At 33.6% G+C, this 21,487-nt stretch overlaps 1 protein-coding gene and 1 pseudogene across 1 annotated transcript in view; one reads left to right on the forward strand and one right to left on the reverse strand.

Annotated features, from left to right (window-relative positions):
- Positions 1–19,858, forward strand: part of Tram1 (translocation associated membrane protein 1) — a 33,079-nt gene extending 13,221 nt beyond the window's left edge. The window contains exons 6-11 of the mRNA XM_026397274.2: positions 1,184–1,268; positions 8,716–8,786; positions 8,887–8,991; positions 9,751–9,894; positions 10,452–10,612; positions 18,279–19,858. Coding sequence (XP_026253059.1) covers positions 1,184–1,268; positions 8,716–8,786; positions 8,887–8,991; positions 9,751–9,894; positions 10,452–10,612; positions 18,279–18,352 — 640 coding nt within the window. The 3' untranslated portion in view covers positions 18,353–19,858. The remainder of the gene's footprint in view (positions 1–1,183; positions 1,269–8,715; positions 8,787–8,886; positions 8,992–9,750; positions 9,895–10,451; positions 10,613–18,278) is intronic.
- LOC113178693 (small nucleolar RNA U3) lies at positions 14,226–14,329 on the reverse strand (annotated as a pseudogene).
- Positions 19,859–21,487: the final 1,629 nt, after the last annotated feature.

Raw genomic sequence — 21,487 nt, forward strand, 5'->3', positions numbered from 1 at the left:
GTTACAAAGATGTTTAGCTAAATGCTCATTCTTTAATTCTTATTCTAGTACATCCATGTTAATGTTCCTGGCTACGTTAGCCTATTTTGGTATTTTGCATTCCTGAGTTTATCATTTTGGCTTATATTTTATGTATTTTAGTCTTGATCTATAATCATTCCATTTATGTAAATCTTGTATTGGGCCCATACCCACCAAGACTATGTACCAGATTATAGTAGAAATTATCTCCTGTTTTTATTTAATATCCTTATTTTGCTGGGTAAATTATAGATGCTTGTCACCTCGACAGTATTCCCTATTCTCTGTGATTTGAGAACTGGAGAAAAGAGAAAAACGAAATAGTATGACCATGCATATCTTTGTTTGAAGTCCAGCAATAATACCCTTTTACTAGGTCATGCTCTGATTTTTAACAATTATATTAATTCAGTGAACTTTTACAGAATGGGACTATATTTCCCCCTGAGAAACTACTTCAGATTGGCTCTATATTCTCTATTTTAGAATTCTGGAAGAGAGGGCAAAGGGAGAGAGAATAAAGAGGACTTAGAAGGGCTAGGGGGATATAATGTAAAGAGAAGAACTATTGATTCTAGACTAATTAGGATGTATCTCCTGGGGAACACTCCTGTGTCTTATTCTACTCTTTAACTCTGGCTCTGCCTTCATTTATTTGAGTGTGTCTCCATGTTTCCAACCAGGTAGAATTACCATATTTCCCCAAGGAGAAAAACTTGAGTTGAAATTGGGATTATCCCAGTTTCAGGTGATTGGTATCTGTGTGCCTTCACTTTTGTGTTGGTCTTTTTGCCCATCTTGTTCCCATTTTGATGAAATCTTATAGATCTAAGGGTTGATCGTGTTCCTTGTGTTTTCAGTAGATAACATGACCTACTAGTCAGTATTAATTAACTCATGGACAAAGAGCTGTGGCTCCTCTGGATTGGCTTGCATAGTTAGTCTTTGCCTGTTGCTTAATCCAGGGGGACTGACCGGTGGGAATATCCCAGGAAAATAGGGGAAAGCAGCTGCTGAAGAGTTGTTTAAAGATACACAGAACATTTTCTGAAATAACACAAAGATATCTGCTTAGTATATCCTGATTTCTAGTATTTGTTTACTTTATTTTTAAAAAATATTATGCTTTAAAAGATGCTTTTTGCTTTCTTGTGTTGTACAGATTTCAAATGAAGTTTTTCTACATATCACAGTTGGCTTACTGGTTTCATGCTTTCCCTGAACTCTACTTCCAGAAAACCAAAAAAGTAAGCTGGTATTTTGTAGTTTTAAAAATTGTCTTGTCATTTTTTTTCTTTTTTTGAAAAGTCTTTCTAAAATTAAATACTTTCTCTCTTCTTTGCCCCCCCTCAACTCTTCTCCTATCGTTCTCCCACCTTTCCCCTTTCCACACAGACTGAAATTCTTAAATATTTCTTGAAAAAGACTTTAATCATTGTTTTAACTCAGAGGGGAACCTTTTACCTTTGACATGCTAATTGCTCATTTTAAAAATTGTATCAGTGGTGATGTAAATTTAATTAGAATTTAAATTCTTAAAATATAATATTAGTTTCATCTTATTGATATTCTTAGCAATTATTTGAGACAAAAAGGATTAGTCTGATTATTCCACAACTAACAGTCCTGTGTTGTGCATATTTCAAATGGAGCTTTTCTACTATCACAGTTAGCTCCCTAGTTTTATGCTTTCTCCAAACTCTACTTCCAGAGTAGTCCCTGAGCAAGTCCCAAAGAAAAATTCAGCATTGAAAAACAGAGTAAACTATGGTTAAATATTCACCAGGGAAGCCTTTCCTGAAATGGGTGGAACATTCCTTTTTTAGCATGTGGGAAAGATATTTGTTTGAACCTGCTGAAACACTGTATTTTCCTCCCTTCTAGTTCTACCCTCAGTACTTCTAAAGTCAGGCTTTCATAATGTCACACACCCAAAAAAAACAGCTTTATTCCTTTCACTTAACTCTTTCTCCTCTGAAACCTATACTAGCTCCTTATTGCTTTAAACTAAAGTAAAGCCGCGTACCTTTGTTCTAAGGATTTCTCCCATCTATACCATTTCTTCCCTGGTCTTTCTTCCTTTTGCTCTCTATGCTTCATTCACACTGGTAACTCTAATTTTATAATCATGGCACATCAGTTCTTTTTCGTGGAATTCCTTTCCTCTGATAAGTTAATCAAACACCTTTGTTCTCTTTTTTCCCCGGGAAGTGATTAAAAAAACGCCATAATATGATAGGCTGTATGGAATTTATTTCAAAATAGTATCAGATGAGGGTAAGTGATATGATGTAATGAAACAAGTTTGGTCATTTGGAAATAACTATCGAAAATGAGTTGTGAATATATGGAGATTCATTTTATTCTCTGCCAGTTGTATATATATTTATAGTTTTCTACACTTAAAATGTTTTTTAAGTTAGAGAGGGGATCGTCTTACTTTCAGAAATACCTTTCTAAGTAGAAATGTGACAGCCTGTCCAGTGACCAGTTTGTCTTTGCCCTTCCAAAAGCTACACTTATTTTTATATGTACTGCAAATAGTTGATTCATGATATAGGCCTTTGTTTTGTCACTGAATTAGACAACACAATTAGAAAACAGCACATTAGAGCCCTGTGCTGTGGCACACCAGTTCTTTTGATGTTGGTTTCTTAAAAAGTAGAATGTTTTTCCAGTTAACTTAATTGTAAGGATTAGGAAGAAGATCCTTAATTATTTTAAATGTTTGACTTTTAACTGTCTTAAGATAAAATTATGGGGCTGGGGTTGTGGCTCAAGCGGTAGCGCGCTTGCCTGGCATGCGTGCGGCCAGGGTTCGATCCCAGCACCACATACAAACAAAGATGTTGTGTCCGCCAAATACTAACAAATAAATATTAAAATTCTCTCTCTCTCTCTCTCTCTCTCTAAAAAAAAAAAAAAAAAAAAAAAAGATAAAATTATCAGGCCCACAGCTTCTAGTAGCTCTTCCATATTTAGTAAGCTCCTAATGTTAATCATAGGTGTCGTAGAGCTGTACTGTCCAAAAAGGTAGCCACTAGCTACATTCAAATTAATTATAGTTAAATAAAAACAATTCACTTTCTTAGTCATTCTGGCCATATTTCTTCTATCCTTTAGCTATGTGTAGCCAGGATTTATCTTTTTGGATAAGGAAGATAAGTAACATTTCTATGATTATTGAAAGTCCTTTTGTACCATGGTTCAAATATTTTAAGCTTTCTTTAGGTACTTGTATACCCATGAACATAATACCTCTGGGTTTCGTTATTAATCCATGTCTATATCATGTTCACCGACCCTAGTAAGAGGGACATTTTAAAGTAATTGTTCATTTTAGTTCCTGAAGCTCTTATCAGTTCCTGCCAGATGGCATTTCTCCAGAAATGCAATCTAATTTTTATGGGATAATTTGCATAACTTAGAACTTAACTGAAACTATTTTTAACACCTACATGTGACAGTTGAAAGTAACTTGTTTCAAGTAATTAACATAATTTGAAAGTAACAGCTGCAAATGTGTTAAACAGTTTCTTAAAATTTAGTCTATGAAAATTATTTTTAGAAGAACTGTTTACTGGAAGAAACTAGTACAGTGATTGTTTTGACCAATCCTACAGATAAATGAAGAAAGGAACACTGTTTAGCAGTTTAAGAGGTGTTTTAGTCACAAATAACTTAATTTCTTGTAAGAGGAAATTTAAAGCACATATACTGTGTACCTTTCAATAAGAGAATGAACAATTTTCTATTTTGCCTATGAGAAGATTCAAAATGTCATTTCTTAGCTTGGCAAGGAGGCATGCACCTGTAGCCCCAGCTATTCAGGAAGCTGGGGCAGGAGGATCACATGAACCCATGAGTACAAGGTTAGTCTGGGCAATACAGTGATACCCTGTCTCCCAAAAAATAAATAAATAAATACTTCTTAGTTTCTTAGCCAATTTGAATCTGTGACCCTTTAGGGAGGTCATGAAATAGCCATAAGTTTTATTTCTAATATTCAGTTTTACATTGATTTTATTTATGCACACACACACACACATATATATATAGAAATAACTGTTTTTTTTCCTCACTCCTACTTCATAAAAGTTTTCTTCACACTTTTTCCCATGCAACTTCAGTGTTAATATCTCCCTTCCACTACTACAGCCACTTTTTTAATCATTTAACAAAGATTTTCTAGAGTCCATCAAGTTTATGTCTTTACGGGTTCCTATTAGACCTCAGTTAGCATTTTTAAATATTATTGGCCAAAGTTTTTCAAACTTGTGTGCCTTACTCAAATATTTATTTGTTGCTCGAGACAGTCAATATGGATTCCCGTAATATGAGAGCTTTTTACATTTTTAAGAATAATATTGCACCATCTGGGACTTGGGGGGGAAAATCTGCCTTAGTATATATGTGATAGTTTGTATTAAAGTTTGTTTTTTAAATGTAGCATTGTCACGAAATGTATTTTCTTCTAAAAAAAAAGTTTACTAAAATACAGATATCTGTTTTAGTAAAAAAAGTTGTAATAACAACTAAAATGAATCTGTTTATTCATCTTAAATAAACAAGCAAAGCTTCATTGTGGCTCCTGGTAGAACAAGTTAATTTATATAAAAAAAGTATAGTACAACGTATGAAAAGGTGTTGAGAACCAAATTGACTTTCTCAGCCACTTTTTATTCATCTAGACTGTAGTTTCTAGAGCAGTGATGAGCCATCCTTGAACAGCTTGCTTGACTCCCTGATTGAAATCTGTAATGTAACCAGTGAACGATTTTGAGAATTCCCTCAAGAGGGCCAAGATTTACCCAGCCTCCTCAGTTCACTCCCATTCCCCACCCCATATAAAACAAGTAAGACCCAGAGACCATGGTGCTATGCAAGGTCTTTGTCAGCCTCAGATGTGTGAGCACCACACCAATAGGGACATACCCCATGGAGATTGGGGGATGTCGGAGGAGTTTGAACTTGGACTGTGACACTAAAAGCAGCCATTTTCTAAGTAAAATTCATCAGCTTAAAAATTATGTTATACCTCCTCCACTGTGGTTTCTTAATCATTGGAGGTTGCCTGTAACCAGAGTGTGTGTTCCCTAGTTAACCACAGTCCCCACCACTACTTGTGGTATTATACTCATTTCTGTCACTCATGTTTATTTTTGTTTTTTTTTTTTTTTGGTATTATTATTGTTTTTATCTCTTATGCAGAGATTAACTTGCTCAAAATTACACAGTAATTGGCAGAACTAACCCATTTTCTTACCCATTTTTCCCCCCTATGGTAGGCTTTAGGTATACAAGCATTGCTTTAAAAACAAGGGACTGTTACTTAGAAAAGAGGTTCTTGATACATTTGACTTTTTGAAAGCTGTATCTTACTGTTTTAAGATAGGCATTTGATGGTGATGAGGGTGGAAACTGGGACAGCATTTTGCCCTGTGTCATTATTGACTGAGTTAGTTAACTGACTACCAGAAAGGCAGGGTTAAGATGCAAAGTTGAATCTGAATTTGGAAAAGAAGTTTTATGAAGCCAGGGGTGGTGATGCAAGCCTGTAATCCCAGCCACTGGGAGACTGAGGCAGGAGGATCACAAGTTCAAGGCTAGCCTGGGAAATTTAGCAAAACTCTGTCTCAAAATAAAGTTCAAAAAGGTCTTGGGAACCAGGCATGGTGGCTCATACCTATAATCCCAGCAGTTTGGGAGGCTGAGGCAGGAGGATCACAAGTTCAAAGCCAGCCTCAGCAATTGAACAAGGCCCAAAGCAACTTAGTAAGACCTTATCTAAATAAAATATTAAAAAGCACTGGGGGTGTGGCTTAGTGGTAGAGAACTCCTGGGTTTAATCCCTAGTACTACAACAGAAAAAAAAAAAAATAGAAACAGCAGCAGCAGCTCTATGGGGTTTTTTATTAGCTAATCCAGGCACAAGCTGACCCCCTAATGAGGTTGAGGTTTAAAAACAAAATAGCAGAGAAATGGAATGGCTTCTTGAAACATTGTTTGTGGTTTATAGTAGGGTTTTCAGATTTGTTTGAGAGGAAAAAATATAGCTTAGGTTCTTCTCTGCTACATGACTAGAATGTATTTTTGAAATTTACTTGGATTTCTTTAACATTAAATTTTTTAAAAATCCTCTTAACTTATTCTATAAAGCAGTATTTACAGCAAATTCGTTTTTTGCATTGACTTACACAAGCTTTTATGTAATGAAATGAGTTCAATCAGCAGTTTAAAAACTTCCCTTATAAGTATGGAGGGTTTCCTTGATCTGTTGTCAGAAATTTGAAACATTGATCTGAAGGAATATGGCAGTGAATCCCTTATTTAGTCATTTACATGCCACTGTCCTATTTTACCATATTCAAATACTACTAATTCATATTTGTGACTCTAATTCTGTGCAATAGTACTTGTGTCATTTTAATTATTTAGGTATATTAGAATTAATAACTTAAATACTTTATTTAAAATTATAAAGTTAAATAAAACTGCTTCATTGTATACTATTTAAAATAATTTTGTACCAACCATACCAAGGATAAACACTGCACATTGGGAAAAATCGATGTATATATGTAGTATAAGCTTTATATTCCTAATATGTCAAATTACCATTGATTATTCTACAAGTGAGTTATTCTGAAATTACAACAGGAGAAGAAGGAGGTTCCCCTGTGGTTGATCTTAGCATGTTATCTCCATTCCCTTTTCCCCTCTCTCTTTCCTTTTATAAGGAGAACTATTTCAAGGAAAGTATGAAAATTATGTGGAGAGGATCTTAAGATTGCATATTTTCAGAGATACTTTTCTCTCCAGTTGGAAGAACTGTAAACTTGATATCTTGTCTTAGGAATTTTCATCCTAAAATACAGTACTATATGCAATACTAGTCAGACTGTCTTATGTGTGTTTCTTTCTCTTTCTTTCTCTCTCTCTCTCTCTCTCTCTCTCTCTCTCTCTCTTTTAATTCTGGTGCTAGGAATGGAACCAGGACCTGAAACATGTTAGACAAATGCTCTGCCACTGAGCTACATCTCTAGCCCTATGATCTGCCATTTTAACAATTGATCTTTGTGCCATTCTTACCAAAGAATAGTGTTTGGTTTCAAGACTGGACTTGTAAAATTTCCACTGTTTCTCAGAATATTTGATGAAATACCTTCTACTGAAATATAAGGGGAGAAATAGAGGACCAGAAGATGGTTTAGTGAGATTCCAGAAAAACGCAGTTCAGTACCCAATATCAATTATATTAATAATTTTAATTAGTAGCTATTGTAGTAAGTAGTACTGGGCTGGGGATATAGCTCAGTTGGTTGAGTGCTTGCTTGCCTTCCATGGATGTGGTACTGGATTCAACTCCCAGCACCACACACACACATACACACAAAAAATAGTAAGTGGTACTAACCAGGCTAATGTATATAAACCTTATGTATATAAGGAAAACAGCTAAAACCAAGAATAAAAATGAGGTAGAGTTTTATTAATCAACAAGCACTTATTGAAGTCATTGCTGTTGAGCTCATTGCTCATTTTAACTAAACCTCAAGATGAAAAACAGTATTTTTTGTTATAATTCAGTGTATGTGTGTACAAAATCTTAAATTTTTCATAGTACAACATTCTATACATTCTGGCTTTTTAAATTTTGTTTTATTTTATATTTTAAAAGATGTTGATATGAGGCTGGGGCTAGGGCTGGGGCTCAGTGGTGGCGCACTTGCTTGGCATGTATGAGGCACTGGGTTCAATTCTCAGCACCACATATAAATAAATAAAGGTCTACCAACAACTGAAAAAGAAAGAATATTTAAAAAAAAAAAGATGTAACTTAACTCCTAAATTGATTTTGCAGTTCAGTAGTAGGAAATCTTGACCACCCTCCCCAGCCCACCCGCTACCCCTGTACTGAGGATTGAACCCAGGGCCTCCTTGCACATGCTAGATAAGTGCTTCGTTCCCAGGTTTTCACTAATTTTCTTATGCTGGCTTCCAACTTATGATATTCACACTTCAGTCTCCTGAGTAGCTGGGTGGACTTATGCTTTTTAAAAACACTATTTCTGAGATAACCAGTGATACAGAGTCAGCTAAGAACTATGGAAGAAAAAAAAAAGCAAATGTAAACTCTAGATGCTTGATCTTACAGAGTTGTTGAGGAGAAAAAAATACAACTAGGTGGTATCAAAAATGAGGAGGTAAATTTTAACCTTCAATTTTAACAACTATATGTGACAATGAAAAGATTAAAGCACAAATTTAAAAGTGTGATTATTTTAAGTATACAAAAGCACCTCACTGCTAATAAACATCACCCTTTTAATATTAGAAGGACATTTGATTGCCACCATATAATTTATTATTAATGTTATGTCATTTAATAAATTTTATTTAAAAAGGAAAATAAATCTTAACCCCAAAAGGGATTTTTTTAGTTCATCTGATTGAAGCAAATCCAAGCATTCACATTTTAGAGATGAGAGCTAAAGCTAACAAAGGTTAAATGACTTGGTAAAGCCATATAGCTAACTGGGAATGAGAGATGGGGTGAGGTAGGGGTCAGATTAGCCTTCAGGTCTCCTACTTCTATTATAGTACGTTTTTCACTCTACCACACTGCTTTTAAAGAATAGAAGTGTTTCAACATGCTTTGTTCTAACCTATATTGTATTTTTCTATTTTCAGGAAGATATTCCTCGTCAACTTGTCTACATTGGTCTTTACCTCTTTCACATTGCTGGAGCTTATCTTTTGAAGTGAGTTGGGATTTTGCTTGGGTGTTTGAGTAGACTGGCAGATAGTATGCTAATTGGTCTTAATTGATTATCTTTTCCATTTAAATATTTCTTCCAACAGCTTGAATCATCTGGGACTCGTTCTTCTGGTGCTACATTATTTTGTTGAATTTCTTTTCCACATTTCCCGATTGTTTTATTTTAGTGATGAAAAGTATCAGAAAGGGTAAGTTATTTAACCATTCTCTTTCTTGTATAGCAAGTATTTAAAGTCAGTGCCTCCATTGCCAATGTTCATGTCCTTGACAATTATATAATATTTACTTTTTAAGCTGTTAATAGCAACTTTAAATAAAATGAAACTATTTATCAATACTGAGACTCCTCCACATTTTAATTGCTAAAATGGAGTTTGATTCGATATTGTATTGAGACTTGGAATTTTCAAGGTTTGGGGTTAACTTTCCTGTTATAAATTCTGCTTTGTTTATTGTACGTTTTTCCTTTTGGGAAATGGAGTGGACAAAAAAAAGTAAACTTTCAGAAGAGAATGAAAGAGTAGATAATAGAGTGAGAAGTATAACTTCTAAGGAGTGTAAAGTCTTAAAGGGAAACTGGACTCTGAATGAGAATTGGCACCCTAATCTTTACAGCACAGCTTTTTGTTTGGTTTTGTTCAGCATTTTTCAAAATTGTTCTTTATATCAGCAGTTATGAGGAATATTAATAGTGTTTATACTTAAAAAAAAAGCCAAACAAAAAATTAAGCAGATTTCATTACTAGAATTCTTAGAACCTTAAAATTGGCTAGTATGTGTCCCCAGGAGTGTATGTTATGTTGCATTTTGTAGACCTTAACTAAGAAGTCGTTTTTGCAAAATAATAAGAAATGCTGTTTTAATATTCATTTACTTAGTAAGAATCTAATTTCTATAGAATCTTTTCTTTCTAATTTTATGAATTTGACTTGATATTTTTCTTACAGATTTTCTCTGTGGGCAGTTCTTTTTGTTTTGGGAAGACTTCTGACTTTAATTCTTTCAGTACTCACTGTTGGTTTTGGCCTTGCAAGAGCAGAGAATCAGAAACTGGATTTCAGTACAGGAAACTTCAACGTGTTGGCTGTTAGGTATAGTCAATTTAACATTTTTACTTTGTTCTATTATATAATATGTTTCTCTATATAGTTTCTCTATGAAGTGAATCACTCAAAAAATTAGAGGATTAATGCAGGGATTGGAGAAAATACGCATTTGATTTGATTTCATACCTGTTGCAGTTTTGTTTCTTTCTTTCTTTTTGAGTACCGGGGTTTGAATTCAGGGGCACTCAACCACTGGGCCACATCCCCAGCCCTATTCTCTATTTTATTAAGCGACAGGGTCTCACTGAATTGCTTAGCACTTTGCCATTGCTGAGGCTGGCTTTGAACTTTCGATCATCCTGAGCTTCTGGGATTACAGGCATGCGCCACCACGCCCGCCTGACTACAATTTTATTTTTAAATTGAAGTTCTAAAGCCTTATGTAATTTCTAGGATAAAAATTTTAATGGAATGACTTCTTTATAATAACATAATCCTGTCGATAGTGAAAATTTTAGTAGATCATTAGTGTAGAATACTCTTATTCAGTGTCATTATTTTCATACACTCTAATTTCTTGTTTATTTCTTAATATTTTTCAGAATCGCTGTTCTGGCATCCATTTGCATTACCCAAGCATTCATGATGTGGAAGTTCATTAATTTTCAGCTTCGGAGGTGGAGGGAACACTCTACTTTTCAGGCACCACCTGTAAGAAAGAAACCAACAGTGACTAAAGGCAGATCTTCTAGAAAAGGAACAGGTTTGTATTTAGTATGCAATGAAAAAACCATGGGAGTAAGAAACATGTAAAAAAAAATTGCTATGGGGTCTTGCTTATTTTCAAATCTTACTTAAGAACACACACACTCTCTCTCTCTCTCACACACACACACACACACACACACACACACACACACTTTATCCTGCTCTAACAAAACCAGAGACAAAGTAATGTTCTGCTGTTCCACAGTTGAGTAATTCCTTGGGTGAGTCAGTTATGTCTCTCAAAATACTTGGAATTGTAACAGAGTTCCAGTTTTTAAAATATATCAACTCAATTTGCTCATTGTAAGTCTTGATATCTGATGTTTTGTGTCCTCCAAGTTGTCCCAGCAATTCTTAGCCATTTGCACATGATCAGTTCACACACACACACATACACACACACAAACTTGCTGAGATATTGGATTGAAATTATATAGAATCTGTAAGTCAATTTAGGAATAATTGAGTATTTCTGGCCATGAACATAATATATACCTTCATTAATTTAGATTATTTTTAGTTTCTCTTAGTAATATTTTTTAATAATAGCCTTATTGGGGTTATAATTCCACATCATAAAGGTTATCCTTTTGTAAGCATATTCACAAAGTTGTTTGAAACCACTGTCTTAATTCCAGAACATTTTTATCACCCCAAAAAAGAAACCACATGCCCGTTAGCAGTCACTCTGCATTTCCTCATTCCTCTTGCCATGGTAACCAAGAACTAACTTTCTTTATGGATTGGCTTTTTCTAGACACTGCTTATAAATTAGTGGAGCCATACAATATGTAATCTTTGTGACTGGCTTTCTTTACTTTGCATAATAATTTTGAGATTCCTCTGTTTTGTAGCATGTATGCTAACTATTCTACTATACGAAAATACCATATTTTGTTTAGCTGTTAATCAGCTGATGGACATTTGGGTTGTTTCCACTTTTTAGCTATTAATAATATGAACATTAATGAACAAGTTTTTGTTTGTACACTTGTTTTCATTTTCTTGGGTTTATACTGGAATTGCTGGGTCATGGTAACTATGTTCAGCATTTAGTGGGAACTGCCACCAGACTGTCTCCAAAGTGACTGTGCCATTTTATGTAGTTTACTAGGTTGATAACCTGTTTTGTCTGTACCATTTATTGAAAAGACTAACCTTTCCCTATTGAATCTTCTCAATACTGTTGTCAAAAAATCATGTAGTAAGAGTTTACTTCTGGGGGGGAAAAAAAGAGTTTACTTCTGGACTCTGAATTCTGTTGCATTTATATGTATGTCTGTTCTCATGCCAGTACCACATTTGTCTTGGTTACTGTAGCTTTTGTAAGTTTTGAAATCAGTAAACATGAGTCCTCCAGTTTTGTTCTTTTTTATGTTTTGTTTACTCTGAGTCTCTTGAATATCCATATAAATTTTTAGGATCAACTCTTTTCTGCAAAAAGCCAGATGGAGTTTTGATGTGGATTACCTTTAAACTGTAGATTGCCTTGGGGAATATGAACATAAATTTTGTTTTTCATTTACTTAAGTCTTGAATTTCTTTCAGTTAAATTTTATAGTTATCAATCTATAAGTCCTATACCTTTTTCATTAAATTGATTCCTAATGTCCTTTTTAATGCCATTATAAAATAGAATCATCTTCTTAATTTCATTTTCAGATTTTTCATTGCCAGTACATACAAATGTAATTTTTTAATGTATTGATCTGGTATCCCTGCAACCTTGCTGAACTTATTATTCTCATAGTGTTTTGATATGTGTGGATTCCTTATTCTTAAAAAGCTATCTAGACTTTCACCATCAGGTACGGTATCAGCTATGGGTTTTATCAGGATGAGGAAGTTCTCTTCTATTCCTCATTTGTTTGTAGATTTGTTTATTCAGATTAGGGATCAAGCCTAGGGCCAAGTGTATGCTAGCTAGCATTCTGTTACTGAACTATACCTATAGCCCTGTTTATGTTTTCAATCATGAAAGAATATTCAATTTTATCTGTTGCTTTTTTTCTGTGTCTTTTGTGATGATTATATCGTTTTTGTCCCGTATTCTATTGATATTTTAGATTACAGTTATTGCTTTTCAAATGATAAAGCAAAAATGCATCCCCAGGATAAAATCCCATGTGATTATGGTGTATAGCCCTTTTTGGTTTTGTAGTTACCAGAGTTGGTTTGCTAGTATTTTGTTGAAGATTTTTATGTCTGTATTCCTTTTTTTTTTTAATATTTTATTTTAGTTGTAGTTGGACGCAATACCTTTATTTTATATTTATGTGGTGCTGAGGATCGAACCCAGGGCTTCGCACGTGCTAGATAAGCGCTCTACTGCTGAGCCACAACTCCAGCCCTATGTCTGCATTCTTAAAATATACTTGTGTGGTTTTAGTTCCCTTTCCCCCAACACACACACACACATACATACTCCCTGCAACATCTTCGTCTGGTTTTATTATAAGAATAATCCTGTTCTCATAAAATGATTTGGAAAGTATTCCTATTTTTTGGAAGAGTTCTTGAAGGAAGTAGTTTGTAGGTTTTTGCATAAAAATCTCATATTTTTATCAGATTTATCCTCATTGATTTTATTTTTTAAGCTAATAGATAATGCTATTTTTAAAGAGATGCTTTAATTGTTAGAAAGGTCATTGGTTATTTTTTAAATACTGTTCTTGTATTGAGATACTTCCTAGTTGATTTGCTCTAAAATTTATACTCAAATACACAGTGATCTCATATGTAAATATTATGCCTTTTCCTTCTTGTATTATACTAGCTAGGACCACCATAATATAGATATAATATTAGGGCAACCATAATGAGACTTTGACTTGTTCATCTTATAAGATAGAGAGCTTTCAATATCTCACAATTAAGAATGTATTGGAAGGCTGGGATTGTGGCTCAGTGGTAGCGTGCTTGCCTGGCATACATGAGGCACTAGGTTCGATTCTCAGCACCACATAAAAATAAATAAATGAAGGTCCATCAACAACTAAAAAAATTAAAAAAAAAAAAAAAGAATGTATTGGAGGGGCTGGAGATATAGCTCAGTGGTAGAGCATGCACAAGATCCTGGTTTTAATGCCCAACCCCTCCCCCCACACACACACACACAAATAGTTTGTGATGCCTTTATTCTATTATAAAAGTTCTCTTCTGTGCTTCATTTACTAAGAGTTTTTGTCATGGTCGGATGTGGAATTTTTTTTTAATTCTAATTTGTTATGTATGACAGCAGAATGCATTACAATTCATATTATACATACAGAGCACAGTTTTTTATATTTCTAGTTGTACACATGTCTTCATACATGTACTTAGAATAATGATGTCCATCTCATTTCAATTCCTTTCCTACCCTTATGCCCCTTCCTTTCCACTCCCTCACCCTTGCTCTATCTAGAGTTTATCTAATCCACCCATGCACTCCCCAACCCCATTACGAATCAGCCTCCTTATTTTTATTTATTTATTTATTTTTAAAATATTTATTTTTTTGTTTTAGGTGGACACAATATCTTTTTTTTTTTTTTTTTTATGTGGTGCTGAGGATTGAACCCAGTGCCTCGTGCATGCCAGGCCAGCGTGCTACCACTTGAACCACATCCCCAGCCCCCAGACTCCTTATATCAGAGAAAACATTTGCAAATACTTTTTCTGCAGCTATATAGTAACAAACTATAGAAATGACCCCTGAAAGTACAGTCTTTTCTATACTATTTAAATAACCACACATAAAAGTTTCTCTTCATTCTCTTAATGCAGTGAATTACATTGATTTTAAAGTGTAAAACTAATTTTGTATTCCAGGCTTACACCCAGGTTGATGATAATAATATATCACTTTTGCTGAGCTGGTTTTTAAATTTTTGTTAGGATTTTTGCATCTGTGTTAATGTAAAAGATTTGTGTGTAATCAGCATTTTTTTTTGTGATATCGTTGTTAGGTTTTGCTATCACTTATGCTGGCCTTTTAAAAAAGCATTTGGCAGATTTGTTCTTTATGCAGTATTGGCATTTTTAATAAAATATTTGGAAGAATTCATCAGTTAAGTTGTTTAAGGGAAGTTAACATTCAGATTCTTTAAAAGATAATAAGATCATTCGGGTTTTCTACTTGTTACTTTCTCTTTTGGCAAATTGGGTTTTTCAAGGAATTTGTCTGTTGTATAAGTTTGAAAATTTATTGGCATAAAATTACATATCATCTTCTTGTTATGAATGCCTGTATAGCAGCAGTGATTTCTTTTTTTCATTTTTTTATTTATACATTATAATATAGAGCATAATTTTTCATATTTCTGGTTGTATACAAAGTATATTTACACCAATTCGTGTCTTCATACATGTACTTTGGATAATGATTTTCATCACATACCACCATCATTTCTAACCCCATGCCCCTTCCCTTCCCCTCCCACCCCTTTGCCCTATCTAGAGTTCATCTATTCCTCCCATGCTCCCTCTCCCTACCCCACTATGAATCCACCTCCTTATATCAGAGAAAACATTCGGCATTTGGTTTTTAAGTCCTTTGGTTATAGACCAAGGAGACGGATAGCTGGGTCAAATGGTGGTTCCATTCCCATTTTCCAAGGAATCTCCATACAGCAGCAGTGATTTCTATTTTCATTTCCTATGTTAGTTAATTTCTGCCTTTTTTTTCTTCTTCTTCCATCAGTCAAAACTAACATTTGAGTGCAGGGTGTTTCTTAGTGGTAGGGCAACTGCCTGGCACCAGCAGTGCTCTAGGTTCAATCCCCAGTATCACCAAAAACAAACAAAAAAAAAAGTCAATTTTTGTCTTTTTTTTTTTTTTAGTTGTAGATGGACACAATACCTTTATTTTATTTATTTATTTATATGTGGTGCTGAGGATCGAACTCATTGCCTCACATATGCCAGGGAAGTGCTCCACCACTGAGCCATAACCCCAGCTATCTTTTTTATTATTGATTTTCTTAGTTATATCTTTTCTGTATCCCTGATTTCTGTTCTTATTCCACTTTCTTTGGATTTTTATATGCTTTTTTGTTGTTTGTGGTTTACCTTTTTGAGGTGAATCATTGATTTTCATTCCTTGTGAATTATATTTAATTAGCAGACTTTCCCTCTTGGCACTACATTGGACATATTTTACAAGTCTTGGTATATCTTCATTTTCATTCAGAATAAATATAATTCCATTTATGGTTTCTTCTTTGAAACATTAATTATATACAAGTGCACTGTTTGATTTACAAATATTTGGTCATTTTTTTTTACTTTTCTCTTTGCTATATTTCTAACTTAATTCCACTGTGATTAAATATCATCCAATTGATTTCAATCCTGTAAAACTTGTTGATACTTGCATTATAGTTGAGCCTGTATCCAATTTTGGTAAATGTTTCTTTTGGACTTCAAAAAATTGTACAGTCTTCATTTGTTTGGTGTCAGGTCGAATTTGTTCATTTTGTTCAATCATATTTTTTTTTAATCTTTACTGATGTAATTTGGGGAATTCTGCTTGTCCTGTCTGCTACTTACTATAAAACTTATGTTAAAAATCTCACACTATGGGACTGGGGTTGTGACTCAGTAGTTGAGTACTCGCCTAGCATGTGGGAGGCACTGGGTTCAATCCTCAGCACCACATAAAAATAAATAGATAAAATAAAGGTATTCTGCTCAGTTACAACTAAAAAAAATTTTTTTTTAAATCTCACAATATGAATTGTAACATTGACCATTTCTCTTTGTAAGGCAAAACCTCACTGAACTACATATTCAAAGCCATGTCATTAGGTAAATCAGAATTTAGTACTGTTTTATCTTCCTGTTGAACATGTTCTTTTTTTCCATTATCAAAGTTATAGTTTGTCCGAATTTACTGTAACTGTAAATTTTCTTTGGTAAAATATTATCGTGACCTATCTTGTATTTTTTCTTTCAAGCCTTTTTTTTTTTTTGTCTTTTTTTTTTTTTTTTTTTTTTTTAATTTATATGTGGTGCTAAGAATCAAACCCACGGCTGAGCCATAACCCCGGCCCAGCCTTTTGTCTTTTTGTAAAATTTGTGACTTTTGTATGCAGCATGTAATCAGATTTCATTTTTTCCATCCAGTTTGATCATTACTGTTTTTGCCTTTTAGCAGGTACACTAAGAGTGTACTAATGATACCATAGCACATAATTATAACACCTTGAGATACTTTCTTTGTCCTTTTCTGTGTTAGGTAGAGCTTTCTAAATCTTGGCATGGTTTCATTTCTTGGCCACTATTCAGATATTGCTCTACTATCTTTCTCTTCTGTTCTTCTGGGTTTTCATTATACGTGAGTTAAATCCTTTTCTCCTATCCCTTATATCTTCTCATACTTGTGCATTTTCCATTTTTTTCCCTATCCACTCTCTTGTCAATCTGAGCATTTTTTCCAGTTCATTGATCTCTCTGTTGTGCCCAGTCTACTAAATTTGTTCATTAAATTTATGCTTTTATTTACTGTTTTTTTTCCATTTCTAAGATTAAAAACTTTAGTTTTCTGATGACTCTTTAAAGACTTTAAATTTTTTTTTTTTTAAATAGGGATCTATGACTTTTTTCCTCTTGATTTTTAATTACTTGGTCTTGTTTTCTAGTGGGTCTGGTAGGACTCTATATGTTTTATGTAAAAATGTATAGAAGCTTGGGATTGCATTTGGGTGGATCACTCTATTTTACCAAAGCTGATGTATTACCATTTTGCCCTCATTCCTAGGACATTAGTATACTATGTATGTATATGGTTTTTCTTCCCCAATAGGCCCTGAAATTAACTTTTTGTCTTGCTATCAATATGAGATTTCTAATTCTGTTTAACTTTGTAAGTTTCTTAATAGTTACTTTCGCTGTGATTTCTGTGTCTTTGGTGGATACACAGTTTAATGTTGAAAGTGCCTTGAGGGAGAGATACATCTGGGATATTGGTTCTTAGTTTTCTTTCACCAGGATTTCTGCTGAATCTTGGCTCCTTGGTATCCCTGAACTCAGCTTCCAACCTGTTTCTGTACTGTGCTGTACAGGTGATCCAGGAGAAATAGCTGTTAATGCAGAGTCACCTCACTTCATTTTCTTTCTTTCCAGAATCTTGGTACATCAAATCCTATCTGCCTTAGGTTTTTGTTTGTTTTGTTTTTCCAGAACCTTTTTATATCAACTTTTTTGGGTATTTTTGAAAGGAAGTTTTGTCAAACATCAGTTAATCCATCATAGCTTCAGGAATAAAAAGCCCATGATATCCTTTTCAATATAACAGTTATCCTAAACCACTTTTTTGTATGTTTTATATATGTCCAAGGACTTTGCTCTCTAATACGAAAAGTTTCTTTATTTCTACCAAAACTACTGGTCTTGAGTACTGTTTTTAAATTCTTGTTAATCATTTTCTATCCCACCACTTTTTTTCTGCTTCCATAATAGTTACTTCTTTTTATTTACTGCTTTCATTTTATTTTGTTCAACATGTTACCAGGTTTTATCACTGGTTAAATTCTGGAAAGATTAAGCACTAGTTTGTTTCACCTAAGTATATATTGGATTTTAAATGTTCTTTCCTGAAGGTATCTTTATGTATAAAAAATATTATTTGTATCTACTTACAAAAGAGATTAACACTGATTCTTTTTTTTTCTTTTCAGAAAATGGTGTAAATGGAACAGTAACATCAAATGGAGCAGACTCTCCCCGTAATAGAAAAGAGAAATCTTCATAATGAATTATAAACTAATTGATCAATGTCCCCAAAGAAATCTGCTTTTTACTATATCTTTCAGCACTAGAAATTTTTCTGTTCTTGAAAATACAGTTTGTGCTTTGATTCTTGCTATTGTACTGTTTCATGCATTTTTTTAAAAAGGGCATTTGAGGGGAGGATGATTACTGAATGAAAATATTTTAAAAATATTTTAGCTTAGACTAAGCTACCTGCCTTCAAAATAGTTTAGGGACCACCATTTGTTTTATTTTGGTGTTTTTTTGTTTTTTGTTTTTTTTTAATCTTTGAACATTTTTCTAATAATTTGGGGAGAAAAATATTTACAAAAATCCTACATATCAGTGAAACAATTTCTTGCTGTCACCAATTTTTTATAATAATAGCAAGGTGACCTATTCCAACAAGGTCGTATTTTTTTAAGTTATCTTTCAGGGTAAATGAAATACTATAAAGTCAGATGTCAAACTTTTAATATGTTTTCAGTGTTCTCTAATTTTTAGGAATTTTTGTAGCCTTTACACCTGGAAAAAACAATTTGTAAAATCACCAAAATAATTGTGTGCTTTATTTTATAAGTAGTGGCTATTAGTGTTACATCCCCATTTAAAAAAAAAATACATACTAATGGTTACAACATGTGGAGATTTATTGCCATATAGGATCAAAATATTAACATAAAAGTACTTGTGAGGTAAAATTTTTCTTGTGCATTTTCAACACAAAAAATATTTACTATGAAGAAGAAAATCCAGCTTATATAGCCCTTTTGATATGTTTATTAATAATGATTCTTAATGGGGCTTGTCATAAGTTTCATATGCACAGCATCTTAGAAAAATACTGTTTAACCTGCAAACCCTTTTAAAAAATAATGCCTACTTGATTTATATCTATAAAAAGATGTCAGGTAATTATATTTGGAAAACTAATGCACTAACTATAAAGAAATTGAAAATTCAGGTGGATAAATAGTTTTACAAAAGACAGTGCTTTATGTTATAACTATAGCTTTGGTCCCATCTTTAATTGAGAAACATTTATCTGTATAAAACATATTTTTGGATAAATATATATATATATATATATTTGTATCTCTACAGAAAGGCTCTAAAAAGCATTTGAGTAAAATATTTGGTTCCCTTTTCTATAATTATCCTTTAAAATCCTTATAGATATATCTGATTGTTTGTTTGTCTTTACATATAGTGCCCTTTTTGGTGTCTTCATCTTGTCCCCACTTCTCACTTCTGTCACCAGCTAATAAATGTTTGTGCCATTTTGGTGTAAAAGTTGCAGACTTCTCAGGTCTGTGGTTTAAGTTGCCATGCTGCTAGAAAGTTGTGCTTTCTCTTTCCAGCTGTTTACCTAATTCCTGGAAAAAAGTAGTAGCTCTCTGTAGCATTATGGAGTTTCAGCAGAACCAAATTTTTGCCATTAAAGACTGGCATTATATTGAACTATCCATTGAGAAATCAATCAAAATAAAAATTTTTACTTTCACAAGCTGCTTCCTGGACAATTCCTTCATTTAGTATATATGCTACTTCAGTATACAACCTCATTAAAATTTACCATTAGAAAAAGATTATTATTTCATAGAATATTTATGAGGGCTACTCAGAGGGGGAAAGTGGTTTATAACCAAATAAATTTGGGGACCATTTCTTTACTATGGGATTGTTTAAGTCTTAATACATAAATATGCTTTCTGGTACCCCAGGAATGTTAGCTGTGGAAATAAGCAATGTTTCCTTCATTTGTGGAATTTTCTTTTTATTGAACTAATAACAGCACTTATTTTCTACAGCATAGAGTATGGCTTCAGAAAAAGATAAGCCCTGAGTATGCAGTTAGACTTTGTGAGACACACATGCACACAAGTATAGTTGTAAGCCCTGGCCCCCCGCTCTCCATATCCCCTGAGGAAAGTCTTTCCTTACTGGCTTCCAGATCCTGCACAGAGACCACCACTCACCTGGACTCAGGTTGAACTTCAAAGCCTTGATAGGAAACACAGTACCACAAGCCAGAACAGTTGCTGTCTTCTCTTAGACTCTGACTTTGAAATAGTTGCTTTCTGGAATTCTTTTCTTCTAAAATGCTTTTCTTGTCTCTATTTTAGAATATGATCATCAAAGATCTTAACCACATTTTTTAAAAATTAGACAATCTTGCAAACCCTTTAAGTTCAAAACTATTCCTAGAGCAAAGCTGGTGTCAGTGAAGAAAAGGTAGAGAAATGTTTTGTTGCAAAGATATGATTAACAATAGCCCAATTCCCAACCCTGTATCTCCATTATGTTTTCAGTGCAAACTATTTCTGCTAATGGTCTATGTATGAAAAAAAGATTCTTTTTTTTATGTTTTTTTTGTAGTTTTAGATGGACAGCATGACTTTATTTTGTTTGCTTATTTTTGTATGTGGTGCTGAGGATCAAACCCAGTGTCTCACATGTGCCAGGCAAGCATGCTGCCACTGAGCCATGGCCTCAACCCAAGATTTAAGTAAAATTAATTAAACTGATCACCTGTTTGCTTCTTTAAATGAGTGACTCTAACCTGGAAGTTTTGCATATTTGCTAACTTATATGCTTGTAGTGCACAAAAAAATTTGATTTTTGAGAGGTAGTATTGTAACTTCAAATATGTATGTATGATTAATTTACATATTTAAATTTTAGTTGGATCTCAGTCACATTTCTGAAAAATATCCAGCAATTAGAATACCAAAAGGAAATTCAATTTGGCAAATTAAGTTAGAAATGTCAAAAATAAATAAATAAATATAATGTAACCTGGGAGAAAATTCTAGGAGGTAATGCTTAACAATGTTTTTACAAAAAAAAAAAAAAGGCAGGTTTGGAAATTTCAAAGTAGACATTAGCAAGTTCGGGAAGAGGAATTTAAACTGGAAACTCGGGACCTGAGGAAAGTGAGTGGGTTTGCAGTCTGTGGGTGCTTGAGAAAAGTCTTGGATATACTGCTTATTCCACTAAAATAAAATAAGAAGCAAGAAGACAAGCTCATAATGTTAGTGCTATTAGTCTGGTGACAATATTTCTTTAAAAATTAGTGTTTATCCAGGATGGGGCTAGGGTTCAGCGGTAGCATACTTGCCTGGCACGTGTGAGG

Source organism: Urocitellus parryii, chromosome 7, assembly GCF_045843805.1.
Source record: "Urocitellus parryii isolate mUroPar1 chromosome 7, mUroPar1.hap1, whole genome shotgun sequence".
Lineage (NCBI taxonomy): Eukaryota > Metazoa > Chordata > Mammalia > Rodentia > Sciuridae > Urocitellus > Urocitellus parryii.